The sequence below is a fragment of the Silurus meridionalis genome, chromosome 1 (genome assembly GCF_014805685.1).
Source record: "Silurus meridionalis isolate SWU-2019-XX chromosome 1, ASM1480568v1, whole genome shotgun sequence".
Lineage (NCBI taxonomy): Eukaryota > Metazoa > Chordata > Actinopteri > Siluriformes > Siluridae > Silurus > Silurus meridionalis.
The window spans coordinates 23,987,744-24,006,393 of record NC_060884.1 but is presented as its reverse complement, the minus strand read 5'-3'; the positions used below and the strand labels follow the sequence as shown (position 1 = coordinate 24,006,393).

Sequence of the window (18,650 nt, the reverse complement as noted above, 5' to 3'; positions counted from 1 at the left end):
GTGACAAAGCACAAATTGGAAACAGGGGACTAGTTTAAAAAAAATGCAAGACATTTTCTCAAAGACTGATTTTTTTTTCAAGTAAAGAGCATGTATGAGATTCTTCAAACAGCTTTCAATTATTTTGGTCAATAGTTTCGTAAAGTAGGTCATTTCGTCCAACCGTAAATTTAGCAAAGGACGGATTGTGGGATTGTGTGTAGGGTGAAAAAGGCTCAGATTTACAAATATGTAGCTTGGTAGTATGGAACTTTCAAACACACTGTGTTTTGTGGGCTTGCAGCTGAAATAAAGAAAAAAACAACAAAAAAAATGTCTATAAATGCCATAAATTACCAGATCCACCAGGTTGAGTTTTGGTTAAAGTTTACACGATCAATCTTTGTGTAAAAAGCAGCTATATAATATCCGCTGGTTATAAAGGTCAAGATAGTCAAATCATGAATGAATATCTACAGTAGTTACTGTTTTAAGGCTTAAATATTTGTGATAATTGATACAAATACTGTAAGATTGCAGTGGAGCAAAGTTTAAAACTGTGTAGAGGAAAAAAAAAAACATACTTTATTGTGCAATCATCGTTAAAACATTCTAACTTTGTTGTCTGATAAGGTGTGCCATCATTTCACTACACTAAGCAGACCACAAAAAAAATCATAATAAATGCACTGTATGGTGCTTTCTTTATGTTTTAGTATGGAATGATCCGAAACTTGTGAAAAAATCTACAAAATATATTTTCAGACAGGTGTGTTTACAAATTCACTAAGCGCTGATTGACGTCACAGGAAAAACCTGTATACCTGCCATTACACCATCAGGTTGTCTATGGACCAAGCACAAGCTGCACACAATGCATTTAAAAACGTGAAGTCATCAACACCTTTGCTAAATACCAAAAAGAATATTTGATACAAATGAATGCATCTTGATTCTAATGCAAAATATCATGATTTCTCGGTCATCAAGAATCGCAAAGCCGTAACCTGGCATCAAAAACACTCAAGCTTCCAAATGTCCGGCCTGCAACTAGACAGTAAGTGGTGACAGATGAGATCACACATTCACTTTTAATCTAAACTAAGAGGTTTACACTCTCTGTCTTTGTTTCACTCTCACTTTTACTCTTTTGAAACACATAAAGCTTTAGAAATGAAGCTGACAGTGTAGCAGAAAACACAGCAAATCTGCATGAGGAGGGTGGGGGGGAATCAATATTTCATCTGGAATACTGTACACCAACCACTCCCTCAGTGCAAATCAAACAGACTGGCCATTAAAAGGTTTGACTTTTAAATTTACTTTTAAAGCCTCTTGGTGAGAGCAAAGGTGATGAATTACATAATGGCTAGATATTGGCTTGGTAAAAAGTTTCCTGGTGAGGACTGAGGGTGAAGGCTCTGTAATATCCTCAGGAAAACTTTAATTATTTGCTTACTTTAGAAACACAGTAAGCAAGTTCCGTACTACACTTACCATTCAGATCAAATAATTCAGAAGCATTATATGGATAAAACTTCGTGGACATCTGACCACAAGATAGTGTTTTTTGTTTTGTTTTTTAACATCGCATTTTACATTTAGTCCCCATTCGCTGTTATAAAAAACACCACTCTTCTGGGAATATGTTCCACTACATTCAGCAGTGTGCCTGTGGAGATTTGGGATCATAAGACTCAGGTTAAGGAGACCTGGGGTGCAGTCAGTGTTCCAATTCATCCTAAAGGTGTTCAACAAGGATGAGGTCAGAGCTTTAGAGCAGATTTGGGTCTCCTAGTTCAAGTGAAGGGAACATTTTATTCCACCATATCCTAAGACATCAAATACCTTTGTGTGTCTGCAGCTTTTTAGTAACAGTTTGGGGAAGAACCACATATGGCTGAAAATGTCAGGTGTCCCAATACTTCTGTCCACATAATATATATTTGCCATCACATATCTGTGTGTGCTTAAGAAGTACGAGGTATGTGATAGTTAAGTAATAAATATGTTATATATACATACATCAGAGTCGTTGACTACGTGTTTGTTGCATCTGGATATTTAATAGCAAATAAAATAAGCTGATTAAAAAAATAAAAACAATAAATCACCTTAGCAGGATCCATAATGTCTTTGTTTGACTAAAAGATATACCATAAACTTAAATTTTTTTAATTTACCAAAACGAAAAAGTAGAATTCCTCTCTATGATAACGGCAAAATTCAGACCTTTTTTTACTTCTTTAAACAGAAAAATAAAAACTGAAAATGTACTTCAAACTTTAAAAAGTATATTTTCAAGCAAATGAAGCAAACACATATCATACATTTGACCTTGCTGTAACCTTGACCATGTTCACCCTACTTGTTCGCATGTTCAACGAGAATCTCAGACAGAAGGAGAGCCCTAATGACAACTGAAAAAACATAATGCCATAACCAACTGGTGGTAGAGACGAAATAAAATGTACATTTATAATGAGAATTATCAGTAAAAAGATGCAAAATCTTTTAAGATTTTAAAGCAGCATTGATTTTCTTACCAATGATTTAATGAATGAAGGAATGAATTAATAAGCAGACAAACAAACAAATGAAAAGAAAAATACTCTGGGCCTCAGTGCAGCATCATTATTTTATATGCTGCCATTCATTACTGAGGCATTTCTTCTTATTCATTTCATGTAAATATTAAAGTGTTCAAAACAGTACTCTATTTAAAGAGAATAATTCAAGCAAAAGACAAAGATTTATAACTAAAACTATGGATTCCTTTGGACAGTACTTTAAATATTAGAACTTAATAGGCTATTTATACACGTTTTTAAAATGTTATTTATTTATTACTTTTACAATACCATACTCAAAAGAAGCAATCACTACTGTTTGACATTTTTGAACCATTGCATATGACTTTTGGCTACATTTGAACACTGATGGCTGTAAAACCTATTCAAATCAAGATTGTTTAAAGCTGAAAATTAAACAGAGATCTTTCCCTGTGTTTTGCTTATATAGAAATCACTTCACAATCAATGTTAAAAAAAAAAAAAAAAAATTAATTAGTGATTTTCTAATACGGCCCTAAGAAAGTCAATTGTTTTCTGCTTTGAGACAATTTATACCAATTTAATTGTTGAGTGAAACAAACAACAACAAAGACTTTTTAAATGTAAAACAACACAGGAATGAATTTCATAAATGATCCACATAAATCAGAATTCTATAAGTAAACGGAACTGCTTGTTAAAGTAATAGTGGGGATGATATGGATAAATGGTGGTGTTTGATAGTAAGAGAAGGCCTCAGTTGTAATAGCAATTTGTGTCCGCCGTCTTCTCTGTGAAAGAGAAGCGAGCCCCAGAAAGACTTAATTTTTCAGCTGAAATTTTCCCTGTATTCCTCTCAGCAGGCTGATGAGAGGCTCTTTTGTGCTCGGCTCCTTTACACTTTTCCTAAACAGTTTATGATTTTTGGGGAAAACAGTAGCGGCTTACTGAATGGAAACGTGGGTGGGCATGAAAGCCAGAGTTTGTGTGCGGGAGAGAGAAGCAGAGGAAGAAAAAAAACAATCAAACAAAGCCAAGAAACATGGGGGTTGATGATTGCGTTACATCATCAAAACAGAAACCTGAAACCATTTACATGTCAAACCAAGCTATATCAAGTCATAAAAACAAATCATACAAAAGCCAAAACTGTCACAAAAAAAAAAAAAAAAAAACGTAATTATAGTAATTCGCAAAACCTCTGCCTATAGATTGATGAGAGTCATCATTCATGAAGTGAAAAGAGGGAAAGAGAAAAAGAGGAAAATGGCTCTCAACGAGTGCATTTCATGTGGACATAAATATCAGAACAAATATTGGAAGCTGTTTTGGAACAGCATTTTCCTAATAAATATTCAAAACACAAACATGTAAGATGGAGTTTAATAAAAATACCACCAGGTTTTACTGAAACAACTGTTTCAAAACTTTTGTTTCGGTAGCTTAATGTCATGATCACCAGTAGTAAAATATTATCTGCAAAAAAAGATCTCTTTTTAATTTAGCTTAACAAATCCTACATGTCCATCCCCTGATGAGGGGTCCTGCTCTATAGTAGTAGCTTGTTGAACCATATTAATTCTGAGGTGAAAATTCGTTGTGGTCATGACAGATACTTTCCAGAGTTGTTTTACCAACTTGGGGAACTTTATTCTCACAAATAAGACTGAGACTTATTCCATTGTTATTCACTATCAGGGTTCCTTAAGAAGTAAAATGCTCTCATTCATTTCAGATTTGCTCTCTGCATTTAGCTAGCTGATTAAAAAGAATTCATACGCAGAGGTCTTGAATTATTATTTTTTGTTAGCAGTCAAGCAGTTAAACATGATGATATAACGTCCTGCTTCAAAACAAACAATACCAACATACAGAATCAAACCCCAGTCCAGAATCTGTTTAAAGCTACTCTGGGTCCTATTGTGTGGACGTCAAAGTAGATCTTTAATTTTTATTTGTCGTCTTAATGTCACACTAGGAAATCTAAAAGAAGCCACTTATTATGGGTACAATCTCTTTTAGTGTAATTTAATACCTCTTGAATGCATTGGTACCCTTTAATTATACACAAACACTGCATTTGAGCTCAATGAATAGATTTAAATGAGACTGTTCACGCTGTTAAGCGAGGTCATCACAGTCTCATTACACTCGGGTTTTCTTGATCTCAGGCCAGTGTTCATGACTGTAATTGAAGGAGTTTATTAAGAGTTTAGATTAGCTCAGGGATGACCTGCTATTATTTATTTATTTATTTTCTTATAATCGTAAGTACATTAACCTACTTCCACCACACATTTTGTAATAACTTTATAAATATATCTTTTTTTGAGCAGGCCTGGTGTTGAAGCAGTGGCTTTACTAGTGCACCCTCAGCCCCCTGTGTGGATTTCTAATAAATGTATCAATGGCTTGCATTCAGGAACTAAAGCTGACCTGCAGTAAGCAGGAAAGAGCTACGTGCACCATGACCTTCACAGTCTCCTGTAATGTATCACACAGTAAGCACGTACAAACCTCTGTGGTTTAGTCTGAATCAAATGGAACTGGAGAAAAACAGGATGTGCTTCAAAACTCTTAAGCGTTCTGCTTTAAGCCCCGTGAAAACATCAACACAACTCGAAGAGTTTAATTTTCATTCCTTTTAAGAGCTGCCGCTTTGATTGTGCCGTTTCATATGTGGCATCATTTGCATGCACAAATAAGCAGTTGCAGCTCTTTTCAAGGGCAGCGCCTCGGAGTGATCTGAAACTAAAGCGACGCATCATCCTTGACATTGACTGGCTTGCTAATGTCAACAACAACAAACAACCACCAATCACCACACAATAACATGTAACCGAGCAAAGGCACTTCATCTCGCGTTCACACAAATCAGCCTTCGTAAAAGCTGACCCAATTTGGACAAACAAATCTTGCATGACAATTTCTCTAAAGTCAGATAAGTGTTTTTTTGCCCAACAAGAATTACGATAATGAAATGTGTACCACAGCTTGGCTGAATGCTTGAATCTGTTTGGCCAGAATTATTTTTCTTTAGCAGGATTGCTTATAAATTACTGTTTTTATAGTAACAATTCATAAACTGAGATTTATGGTCAATTCTACTCATTACCTAAGACTAATAAATGAAATAATATTCAGAAAGAAAGAAATAGTTTGGATAAGAACTACATATAACTTTTCCATCCAGTTCTTCTCCAAACTGTAACCATAAAGTCAGAGGCACCGTATAGGACGTCTTTAAATGTGGTAGAATAAAATTTTCTCTTCACTTGAACTAGAAGACCTAAACCTGTTTCATGACAATACCCCTGTGTATAGAAAGAGCTTCATAAAGATATTGTTTACATGAGGTATAGCGAAAGATCTTGAGTGGCCTGCTGTAGAGCTCTGAGCTCAACCATGTTAAAAGCCTTTAGTATACTGTAAATTAGAAAACTGACTTTTTTGATCAATTTGTAAAAATAAAAGTAGTGGACAGAATAAATGTAAATCAAATCAATATGTGTTGTGACTACACTTTGTCCTTCAATTTTTACACTTGCACAAAGTCGGGGATTTTGTTTAAACAGAATCAGGTTTATAATTTACCAGTTATCCAAAGCAGGGGATAATGATCATTAATTCCATATGCTGTGAAGGAGGTTTAAAACTAAGTAAGGAAAAGCCAAGCAGCAAGACAATAACCCAAAACATACAGCCAAAGTCATTAAGAACTATTTTGAGCATAGAGAAGAACAATAAGTCCTGGAATGTGATGGCTTAGCCCCACAGAGCCCTGATCTCAACATCCTTGAGTCTGTATGAAATGACATGAAGAAAAAGGAGAATTTGAGGCACCCTACAGCCACAGAAGAGCTGTGATTAGTTGTTCGAAATGTTTGAAAGAACCTTTCCACCAAGGTGTGCAAGTGTACTTCAAACAGCATGAAGAAGAAGATGCTGTTTAGGGTAGTCCTACCAAATATTGATTTGCATTTTTCTTCTGTTTATTTGTTTTACATTTTGCTAATTGATAAAAGTGACTACAGACACTTATTTTTTGAAAGAATTCTTACTTTACAGCATTTCATGCATATATATGAAAGAGCTGGATGAGGTATACCCAAGTCAGTACAACCTAATTATCAGCTCTATGTGTGTGTGTGTGTGTGTGTGTGTGTGTGTGTGTGTGTCAGTGTGCTTCAAGGTGTCTTATAACAGCTGAATCATTGCCTAGAGTTATGACAGCTTCTTGCTTATCAAACAGGCCGGATGTGACACTGCAGTGCAAGAAACCACTCGGCCAAATTGACTAAACTGCACATTTTACTGCACAATATAATTTCTGCTGTGCTTATGGCCTGAAGAACATTTCCTCACCATTGACCTCAGCAGCTAGCAAAGAAACTTCAGACTCTTTCCCTGATACTTGTTCAGAACCACCCAAATAAGAGAATCCTCAGAGACTGTTAACAGGGTAAAGTATCACTAGAAAAATCTTCAAGACCGAGTGCGGCTGACCCTGACACCTACTAATCACACACTAACACTCTGAGCTGTGAAAACATGCATCGGCTGTCTCTTGATTAACATTGGAGCACATGGACTGTATTAGGTCTTTACTTTAATCATTTATATATTCATTACTTCTTTGTATTGTAATTCTTTTTTGAAAATAATTAAAAAATAATTAAAATAATAAAAACTTTTATATTTCGTCTTAAACAAATTTTTATGAAATAATATATTATCATTATGTTATTATAATATCATTATTATTATTATTATTATTATTATTATTATTATTATATAGAATAATCATTTATAAATTTTTTTTTCCTATATTAAACATTGTGCATATAATTTATTTAATTATTATAATAGCAATATTTTATTTATAACTATTTTTTTTTTTTTTAAACACTGCAGTATGTAAGATCTTGCATATCATTTATTTTATTTTTATAATAGCAATATTTCATTAATAGAAAAAATATGAGCATCCCTAAGGCAGAGTTAATGGTCCTAATCATGAACACACACAATTAATGCTGCTCGACTAAAACTGGGAATTTCGATCTCGGAGAACGTCGAAAAAATAATTCTAAATTCTCAATCAGAAACTCAGCACTTGTCTCCTCAACCCCATTGGCTTCTCACGGCATCAAGAGTAAACAAAGTAGTGCTTTTTACCTTTAAATGAGTTACACAACATTTACTCGCTTCGAATCAAACCATTTACAGATATATTATCTTTGTAAGCTTGAAACCTTCACTACACAGTCTGCGCTTTTGACTAGAAAAATACACACCACTCACCGCAGTTAGCGGTCTAGCTTGTTGCTATTAAACTTGGGAGTTTCTGTATTTTTTTTTCCTGTTATAGCTCAATGTTAAAAATGATGCAATTCCCACTTCCAAGGTACACTGAAGTAAGAATACAGCGTTACACATAGGTGCAATTGCAATTCACTAGTCCACATACTGTAGGGGCATGTTTTTTGGGAGGTTTTGGGAGGAAAACAGAAAGCCAAAAGGAACCCCATAGATACAACGGATCTTGCAAACACACACACACACACACACACACACACACACACACACACACACACACACACACACACACACACACACAGTAATCAATCTCAGATTCAGCCCTTGCATTGATCTCAGCTTGAAAAATATAATTTGACCAACCTGCATGACAATTTCCTAGCTGATTAAAAACAAATAGTTCCTGCTCGTCAATTCCAACACTGATGTTTACTATAATGTGAAATTAGACAAGTGTTTTGATAAAATAGCTTAATTTAGAACATTTACAAATGTCTTTTATTTCTCTCTTTTTTCAATTTGCAGACTAAACACTCATTACTGATCAGTAGATATGTCTGGTTTTATTTAGAGGCCTCCTGAGAGCAGCTAATTAAAAAAGACCTGAAGACACACACAAATAAGAACTGCTTTTATGCTTAAGAAAAAATAAATAAATAAACCTGCAAATCAGTTCAGCGAAAGCTTCACTTCTGTGGGTAAATCTCATCAATCTAACAGGTGGGAGTCAGTTGTTCCAAATGACTCTAAATGCAATGGCCTACATTCATTGTGTCGAACTATTTAGCAAAGTGCCCTAGGCTTCAACTTGAGCGGTCTCTAAACTTCATTTAACGTCTATTAATGATATGGGTCATTATAATTTTAGACTCATAACACTTTCCAAAAATGAGAAATGACTGATATACTTACAAAAACATGAGTGGCTTTGTATGTGTAGTTCCCTAACCTCAATGAACTTTGTAGTGGATCGATTAATTGATTGGTGGATTTCACCGATCTGACAATCGAACTGACCGAGTTGGAGACTATTTGTCTGTGCAAACATTTTTATATTAGACACAGCATTTAAATACAAAACCTCTCTTCATGAAAAATACATTCAGGCTCTATATTCTTATACACTATACAGACCAAATATTCCATGCACATGCCACATTTAGTCCTCATTAGATGTTATAATATCCTCTGCTCTTCTAGGAAGATGTTTCACCAAATTGTGCTTGTGGAGATGATCTTCCATTCTATTCCATGTAAAGCACATCTTCATGGAGTTTGCTTATTGATCAGGGGTTTTGTCATACTGGAACAAGATCGAATCTCACAGCTCGAGTGAAGGGAAAATGTAAATCATACTAAATTTAAAGACATCCTATAGTTTTGTGTGTCTCTGACTTTGTGGTAAGAGTTTGTGAAAAGAAAAAAAAGAAGAAGAAAAAAAAAAAACAGTATGACATGCTGGAAATCTAGAAAAATCATGTGTCCCAGCACTTTAGTCTATATAGTGTATAAAGTAGTTTGGGGTGTATTGAACTTTGACAACTTTCTTATGTAAAGTCACTTATACAAATTCTAAACAGAGGTATGTGTGTGTGTGTGTGTGTGTGTGTGTGTGTGTGTAGTACACAGGGTTACACAAGAAACTGCCTGTGTATGAGAGATTAATTGTCCTTACATACTGTAACGCAACCAATCTTTTTTTATTTACTCTAAGAATTTATACCAGGAAACCATACAGCAGAGGATCACCCTTCCCTTAAAGTGCTCTAAGTTGAACCCCTAAAGTATTCTAAGTATAGAGTGCATGAAATATAGTACAGAGCAGTTAAGTCAAGTTTATTTCTATAGCGCTTTTCACAACAGACATTGTCTAAAAAGCAGCTTTACAGAATTTTAAGAGTTGAGGTGAATGGTGTGCAATTATCCCTGATGAGCAGCCATGGTGACTGTACATAAATTGTAACTACTAGTTCAATAGTAAAAGACCTGGGAGTTATTTTAGACAACAACTTGTCTTTTAAAAAATCATATCACCCATAATATAAAAACAGCCTTCTTCCACCTTAGAAATATTGCTAAGCTAAGAAACGTTATATCGGATGCAGAGAAGCTCGTCCATGCGTTCATGACCTCCATTCTGGACTACTGTAATGCATTACTAAGTGCATCATTAACAAACAAGCTACAATTTGTCCAGATTGCAGCAGAGTTCTCACAAGGTCAAGAAAATATGACCATATAACCCCAATCCTATCATCCCTACACTGACTACCTGTTAAATCTTGAATCAACGACAAACTAATGCCACTTACGTAATCCTAAAGCGGTTTAGTTCCCATGTGTCTATCCAGTTTTCTTACACCTTACAATCTGTCACGCTCTTTCAGATCTCCAAATTCCGGACTTGTAGTAGTTATTAGAATAGCAAAATCCACTAAAGGTGGTAGAGCATTCTCACATTTAGCTCCTAAACTTTGGAATATTCTTTCTGACAGTGTTCGGGGCTCAGACACACTCACCCAGTTTAAGTGTAGATTAAAAACTTATCTTTTTATCGAGTCCTACACATAACACACATCACATCTCATAACCTTGTGCTCCAGTACAGCTGATCAAACGCACATCAACTTGTGCCTGTTAATATCATGAACAGCAGCTATGCTAATTCCTCTCCACTGCTTTTCTTTCTCTTCCCATCCCGAGGCATCCTGGGGTTGGGCCAGCCCCAGTCATGTCCCACCTCGTGAAGATTACTTCTAAGAGTAGATGCCGGCTCTGCATACATCCCGAACCGTCTAGAGACGTTCCAGCATCCTTGGGATCCCACTGCATGTGGAGTTTAGACATTCAACCTTTTTGAGTGTTTAAAGGCTCTGGCATGTAGAAGCTGGTGTTGGATCTATGATGATCTCAAATGTTGATCTATTTTATGAGTTGCTCAGCAGCTAATGGTTCCACGACGTTAACTGACCGTATAAGACTGTAGAAAGGACATTACTCATAATCACTCCGGTGCTCAGGGTGGTTCTCACTCTCCGGTGTTTTGTATTGTTTTTAAGACTTATAATCACACTCTTGATATCACCCAAATGAGGATGGGTTCCGCTTTTTTAGTCTGGTTCCTCTCAAGGTTTCTTCCTCATAACATCGAGGGAGTTTTTCCTTGCCACAGTCACTATGGCTGCTCATCAGTGATTAATACACATAATTCACTTGAATTCTTTAATTCTGTAAAGCTGCTTTGAGTCAATATCCATTGTGAAAAGCGCTAAAACAACAACCTCCATGGCCACAGGTTCCAAAGCCAGACACAGACCCAGCAAAATATTCTGACCGGAACAAACCAAGCACTGTAATAGAGCTGATTAACTAATGAGGGGCACAGTTTTACACATTTTTTAAGCATGAACCTCTGTGCCAAATCCTCTGTTGGTGGTTTATCCAATCGCATGCATTTATGTGAGTGATTTAGCTGACGGTTTATCGGACCAGAGAGAGAGAAAGAAAGGTCAGAAATGGAAAGAGAACGTTTAAATATTAATGGACAGAGACATTATTCCCCCGTATAAAATTCAAAACAGATGTGACTCACAAAAAATGATGCAAAAAAACGTTACAGGAGTGGGTGGATATGAAGGTGTGAGACAAATAAAAGGCCTGTGTGTAAAGACTTGAGTAATTATTCAAATGGAAATCCCCCCCGTTTTGCCTCGTTTTGCCTATTCGCCGATGTCTACATTTGATCTTTATTTTAAGGGCTGCCAGGTTTTACGGTGACTGATGATTCCTGCAAGTGTTTATTATTGTGATTATTAATATTATTATTCCTATTGTTGCTGAATAGTTCGCTTTCCTTATTCCTAGTTCAACTGATTGACTCAGGACTAGTGTTTGTAGCACCTCCTATTATTATTTACTACATCACACAATTTATTTTGTGGCTCATGCAGATCATATTGTTTCCTGTCAGATGATAGAAAGCACTCTTTGTCGCCGTCTCCCTGTCATCTCTTTAAGCAGCATTACGCAGGCACTTTACAAGACTCCTTGTGTGTATACGTCACCTGTGTTGAGCGACTCTTATACGGCGAGCTGCTCTCCAGATCGGCAAGAATGCTGGTCAGTGAGTCGATCTCGGCATCTAGGCTTGAGCGTCTCTCCTCCAGGGTCTTCTCTGGCCCTTTGATCTATAAGATAATAAACACGGTGCATGTGAAAATGGTAAAACATGGCAAAAATAAATAACCTGTAACATCACGTGTAAAAACGCGTGACCTGCAAGGAAACGTGGCATACGACAAGAACATTCTACTACAAAAGAATTTAAATTGAGAAAGTGAGATTTGTTTTTTGTATCATGCAGACGAATGTGATATTTTCAGGTTGTGTAGATCAACCACATGTTTTGGTGTTATTTCTTTTTCGGGAAACTCGAAAGATTTTATCCACATTGAACAAGCTAGTGGCTTGCTTTAGCATGAAAACAAAGAAAAACAAACAAACAATAATCCTCAATTTCATCGTTTACAGAAACGCTTTTTACAGAAACGCTTTTTGCTGTGATTTTTATGTGAAATTAATTAAATAATTTGGGTTTGAGCTTTGTTAAAGAAGTCTAATAAAAAATCATAGCCTTAATGCAGACAATTCCACTGGCTTATTCTAAAAAAAAAAAAAAAAAAAAAGGGTGCATTCAGAATTTATATCTTAAACAAATGGTATTCAAGGTCTAGTCTGCATTTATGCAACAGTGAAAGTGGGTGAATCTTCACACTTTTGTTACTGTCGGATGCTACATTTATTAGGAATAAAATGATACATGCATAAAAGTGCGTTGGAAATCATAATGGTTTCCAATTTACATGAGAGGAAAAATAGTTCATCTGAAGTGCGTGGATAAGCAACAGATTCTGACTATTGCCCTCTGCACATGTGCAGGATGAATGAATGAATGAATGAAGGAATGAAGGAAAGAAGCGAAAAGAAGAAAGGTAGGAGACAGGCAAAAAAAAACAATCGGAAAGAATGGAGAGAAGAGAAGAAGCAGCAAGTTGAGAGGAGAAAAGAAGAGAGGTGAGGATAAGAGAGGGTGAAAGAGGAAAAGAGAAAAGTAAACACAAAAGTAGAGAAGATGAGAAGATAAAAGAAGAGATGTGAAGGGACAAGAGAAGAAAAGACAAGAAAAATGAGGGAAGAGTTCTCTCTTCCGCCATTTGCGGAAGCAGGAGGGAAAAAACGAGTGTTGAGGAGATTAGTAAAGATGATAGAGGAGAGGAAAAAAGAACAGAGGAAAAAAGTCAGCACAGAAGGTAAAGAAACGCTCTGCTTTAACGACAGCATCTTAAATAAACACACTTTATATAAACACACTAACCGCTGAAAAGCTCTATCTAAACAGGAAAAGGAAACAAAACCCAAAACCGAGAATCAGGTAAAGAAAGGAAAGGGAAGATGTGCACAATGTACTGAAAGTGCAAAAATATGCAGCATTCTGCTGCACATACATCCAATTATAACATCAGACTACATTCAGTGTGTGCCAGCAATCAGAATGATAGGAAGCAACACTGTTTAGAAGCATATAATAGGAAAAGACTGGGCTCCTCTCATCTGGAGGTATGTTCCTATGGAAACGGAGGTGTGATTCATGGTTACACCATTAACAGGTCAATAATGACCAATTTGTCAGATATTTTATTGTTGCAGAATCGAGGTTTGGAGGTGAATTGAGGATCCTGTTCTCCAGCACAGAGCATGCTTGAGTGCTATGCGAATTACATAATTAACACTTCGGCAATCGGCTTCATAACAGCAGTAGAGTCAAAAAAACAGCTCAGGCTCAGAAAAGATACAACAGAACAGACTATGCAAGTCGGCCAGGAAGCTAAGATTAAATAAAATGGCCAAGTGTAAAGATTCTTAGTGCAGAAAAAAGGATGGAGAACCTTCGTGCCGAGAATCTACATTCGATATTTGCATGCGCCTGCACATCTGACTAGTGTGCATGAAGTTACAGGAAAACAATAGAATTTGGCTTGTGGTGGGGCTTGCGTATTCAAATTTCCCTCTGCACTTTGACCTCTTCCTCTTGTTAGTTCTGCTTAGGCACAGAAATAAGTCAACATCCCTTTTCCTCCTTTATTTTCATGAAGCATGTGGAGAATTCGAACAGGAGAAAGCTGTAGCTCATGTGGTCCAGCACTTTACTACTAAAAAAAAACCAACACGTGTGCGAGCTGGCATGTGACAAACAACTTCTATTTGCAGAAAGAACAGATTAAAATGAATTCATTTCCCCTTTTGTGCTCTGTAGCGCTTTTCATCTCGAATAAAGGGAGAGACAATAATTAACACAGATTAACAGATGAGCTGTACTCTTAGAAGGTGAACTAACAAGATAGATCATTCAGCAGAAGATGTTAAATTTGCATTTCCCCAAAAACACATTATGCCTCATTTTTCAACTTTGATTTTCTTTATATTCTCTTGTCTGGATACCTCATTATTCCACCCGAGACCTGCTGCTGGTAGTCCTACAAATCTGTGTCCTGTGCCTATTAGAAGAAGACACGAGAAGAGAAGAGAAGAGAAGAGAAGAGAAGAGAAGAGAAGAGAAGAGAAGCCCCAACTATAATACAGTAATCCCCCGCTTTACTGTAGTTCGAATCTCACACCCCTGGTTTGTCGCGGAATTGCATTTGCCATATAACTAATTTTATGTTAAAATAATGAAATGTATTTATTATTTCATTATTAATTATAAAATAAAGTAAAATGTTAATACAGTGCAGTACTGTATACATACATTTCGTAATTTTTGGGGTAGCGTCCGCCGTTTGTGGTTTTTCGATTATCGCGGGCGGTTTTGGAACGTAACCATCACGATAAACGGGGGATTACTGTACAACACCAATTGCAAAAATGATGAGACGGCGTAAAATGTAAATAAAACAGAAATCAGTGTTTTGCAAATCTCATAAGTCCATATTTAATTCACAATAGAACATAGAAAACATAAAATGTTTAAACTGAGCGTATATACCATTTTTAGGTTATTTTAAATTTGATGGCTGCAACACGTTCTAAAAAAGTTGAGATGGTGCAACAAAAGTCTGGGGGAAAAAAAAGTAAATGGAAAAGCATTTTGCAACGAATGAGGTTAATTGACAGTAGATCAGTAAGATGATTTGGTATAAATAGTGTATCTTGGTGTAGTGAGAGGTAAAATCTGCGTAATAAATTGCTGGGAAATAAAGATGTGCAGAGCTTCACCAATCTGTGAAAGACTGTGAACACAGTTTGCCATGTCAATAAAAAATGCAGGTTAAATCTCATGCCAAGAAGGAGGCATGCATTAACATACCACAGAATGCCATTTATAATGTACTGAGGCAAACTGAAAAACTGTTATGTTTTGGAAACCATGTACTCCATATCCAACGGACTAAAGAGGATAGGGACCATCCGGCTTGTTACCAGAGTTCAGTTCAAAAAGCCGCATTGCTGATGTTATCGGAGTGCATTAGTGCCTGTGGAATGGGTAGCCTGCACATTTAGAAAAGCTTCATCAATGCTGAAAGGTATATACAGGTTTTAGAGCAACAAATGCTTCCATCCAGAAAACGTCATTTTCAGGGACAGCCTTGCATATTTGAGGAAGACAATGCTAACTACATACTGCATCTATTAATTAAAATAGCATGGCTTCCTAAAATAAGAGTCCAGGTGCTGATCTGGACTGGCTACAGTCTGGACCTTTCACCATTTGAAAACATTTTCGAATCATGAAACGGAAAATACAACAAAGGAGACCCAGAACTGTTGAGCAGTTAGAATCCTGTATCAGACACATATGGGACAACATTCCTCCACCTAGACTACAGCAACTGGTCTCTGCAGTTCCCTCATGTATATGGACAGCACACATGATGTTACACAGTGGTAAACATGATGCTGTCCCAACTTTTTGGAGACCTGTTGCAGCCATTAAATTGAAAATTACCTTTTATTTTCCTAAAAATTTTACATTTTCTCAGTTTAAGCATTTAAAATGTTTTTTTTTTAAATTATAATTGTGAATAGAATATGTTTTAATAAGATTTGCAAATAATTGCATTCTGTTTTTATTTACATTTTGCACAGTGTCTAAACATTTTTGGAATTGGGGTTGTAGAAAAAGACAGGAGGTGAAGAAAAGGGGTAAAATATATTAGATATTAGAAGAGGAGAGGTAAGAAGAAAAGGTGAGAGGATAAAAGACGAAAAGCAAGGAGAAAAGAAAATATAATATGAGAAGGTGAGGAGAAGAGAGATGGAAAAGAGGGGGAAAAAAGGGGAGAAGAGATGAGACAAGAGGAGGTTTATCTTTACTCTATACAGTTGTACAAGAGCAATGGCCTGCAATTGCACTGTCACCCAGAAATTGGCGCTACAGTGTGTTTTTCATGCCACTGTCACCTCATGCTCATTACGGATCTAAATCCACACCTGGATTTCTGTAATTCTCAAAACACACTGTACTGTACTGAACTCAGAAAGGTCGCTTGTTAAAACACAAAGTACACTCAGCGAGGGTTCACCTCCACAGCACTGCTATACGATATGCTTCCTAATAAAAGAACAGCATAAGTAGGTTATACTATAAACTACAAAATCTGAGGGCTTGAGCATTTTCTCCAATATTTTACTTTTACACTTACTAGGTTAAGAGCTGAACAGTGTCACTTCAGCATTATTATAACCTCAAACTGACCTTGAACTCTTGAACTAACAGCCTTCCACACTTTCCTCCACCATCTTAAGAACGTGTTTCGATGTTTGTAAGGCATTTTATGGAATGATCATTTGAACCAGGAAATGAACTCACCTGATTCTTAAATAAATACAAATAGGGCCATGGTCACAGCAAGGTCAAATGTCTGAAATGGTCTTTCTTCAAAAGCTTCCTTGAAGGTTTAACACATGTAACCCATTCTTAATACTGAAGGCAAACTTCTTACTCTTTCTGCTTATTTTCATATTAACCTGGTAGCCAAACAGGTAACACAACCTGCTAGTTTATTGTCCTGTCTGTGTTTTGGTTTAGCTATGCTTAAGTAGATGGTGGAGTGAGTCATGTCAAGTCAGTAATTACAGAGCAAGATGGTTTTTCTAAATCATATCACCTGATGGACCACAGACATCAACCAAGATCTGATCTATCTATAATTTTTACAAGAAGAATGAATGAAAAATGGTTTATTTAAAAATAATAATAATAATAATAATAATATCCTGAAATTCTATTCTTTTTGTACTTGAATGCTGGACAGTCGTATAAAGCATTTCACTGCATGTCGTACTCTGTATGTATGTGTATGTGATGCATAAAATTTGAATTTGATTTGAATTTGAATGAGCGTTCATAGATGAATGAGAAAGATGCAGATATGTGAAAGCCCTGACACAACCGAGCAAACAAAAGCTGTGACTTAACTTACACGTTAACACGACACAGTTACCTCTGCGTTTAAACAAACAAAGATAAATGTAAAAAGGAAATCTGGGAAATCTAGGAAATAACACCATATCATAGTTGACCAATGTTGAGGAAACAAATGTTTAGTTTTAATTGTTAGTTCACCATGTATTATTAAATTACTTGGTTATTTATTTTTCCAAGCAACCAGATCACATGATATCAAAGCACTCATACAAACTGTTTTTTTTAAGATATTTATGATTTTGTGAATTTTTGACCCATGTAAGGACTTTTAAAATGGCAGAGGTTTCCAAATCCTCACATGATCATGTCTCATGCTAGAAAGACGCCAGGATTCCTTATATACAGCTATTAACATCGTATCGAATATGATATCAGAGACCTCTATCAGATCATGACATGGTGCTAACTCTGGGTGTGCTTTCACGATCACTGCTGCCTTCATATTCAGTGTTAATAAGTAGTGACAACGCTGAACAGTACTGTGAAAAACATTTGTGCAAATGTGATTAGGACCCCAAAAACTGACAGTAGTGGTGTGTAAAGTCAAGTCATGAGTGGTTTAAGTTTAGAGAGTGGAAGCAGGGTTTGGGCCTACTGCAGCATTAATCCAGCAAACTCATTTTCATTTATTAGAAGTCCTGCAACTGGGATGTGAGTTCGAGTTGTTTTCAAAAAACTGCTTGTGATCTGAGCTGTGTCTCTGCTATCAGCAGTTTCAGTTCATGACTTTAATGAAGCAGAGCGAAGCAACAAACAAGGCAATTAACTGTGAAGCAGTTGTGTTTACCGGCAAACGCAAACCATGATAAACGATTAGAAATGTAATACGCTGTAAAATAACCCAGTTACAACAGCTGCAAACAGCATTACAGACATTAGATAAAGGGAAATACAATAAGGCCATGGAGATATGAAAGCGAACGAGTAGGGAGTGTGTGTAAAGGCAGCTTCTGTGCAACTCTGTAATCACTTTGCAAAATAAATTTGCCTTATTAACTGTGTTAAAAATGTTTTTTCTAAACATGTGAAACATGTTACAACTTTATACATTGCCTGGCATTCGAGGGTTTTAATAAGATTTTCATGGTATCAATAGAATGTGCTCATTAACATTAACTTGTGTATAATATATGCATGTGTAACATCACACCCTTCTTAATTATATATACTAGATCCGGAAATGCTCAAGCTAACATAGTTGGGGAAAAAATTGCTTGATTAGTTGAATACATTTATTATTTTTAATGTACACAATTAAACCTTTTTTTGTCTCTTGTCATCTGTACAGATTGTGAAGGTTTTAATCTCTGTTTTGA

The 18,650-nt window shown here is 36.1% G+C and overlaps 1 protein-coding gene across 5 annotated transcripts in view; it reads right to left on the bottom strand.

Annotated features, from left to right (window-relative positions):
• LOC124382710 (LIM domain containing preferred translocation partner in lipoma) overlaps positions 1-18,650 on the bottom strand; it is a 199,930-nt gene that overhangs the window by 65,529 nt on the left and 115,751 nt on the right. For all 5 annotated transcript variants that reach the window (XM_046844903.1, XM_046844928.1, XM_046844912.1 and 2 more), the window contains one exon: positions 11,915-12,037. In XM_046844903.1, coding sequence (XP_046700859.1) covers positions 11,915-12,037 — 123 coding nt within the window. The remainder of the gene's footprint in view (positions 1-11,914; positions 12,038-18,650) is intronic.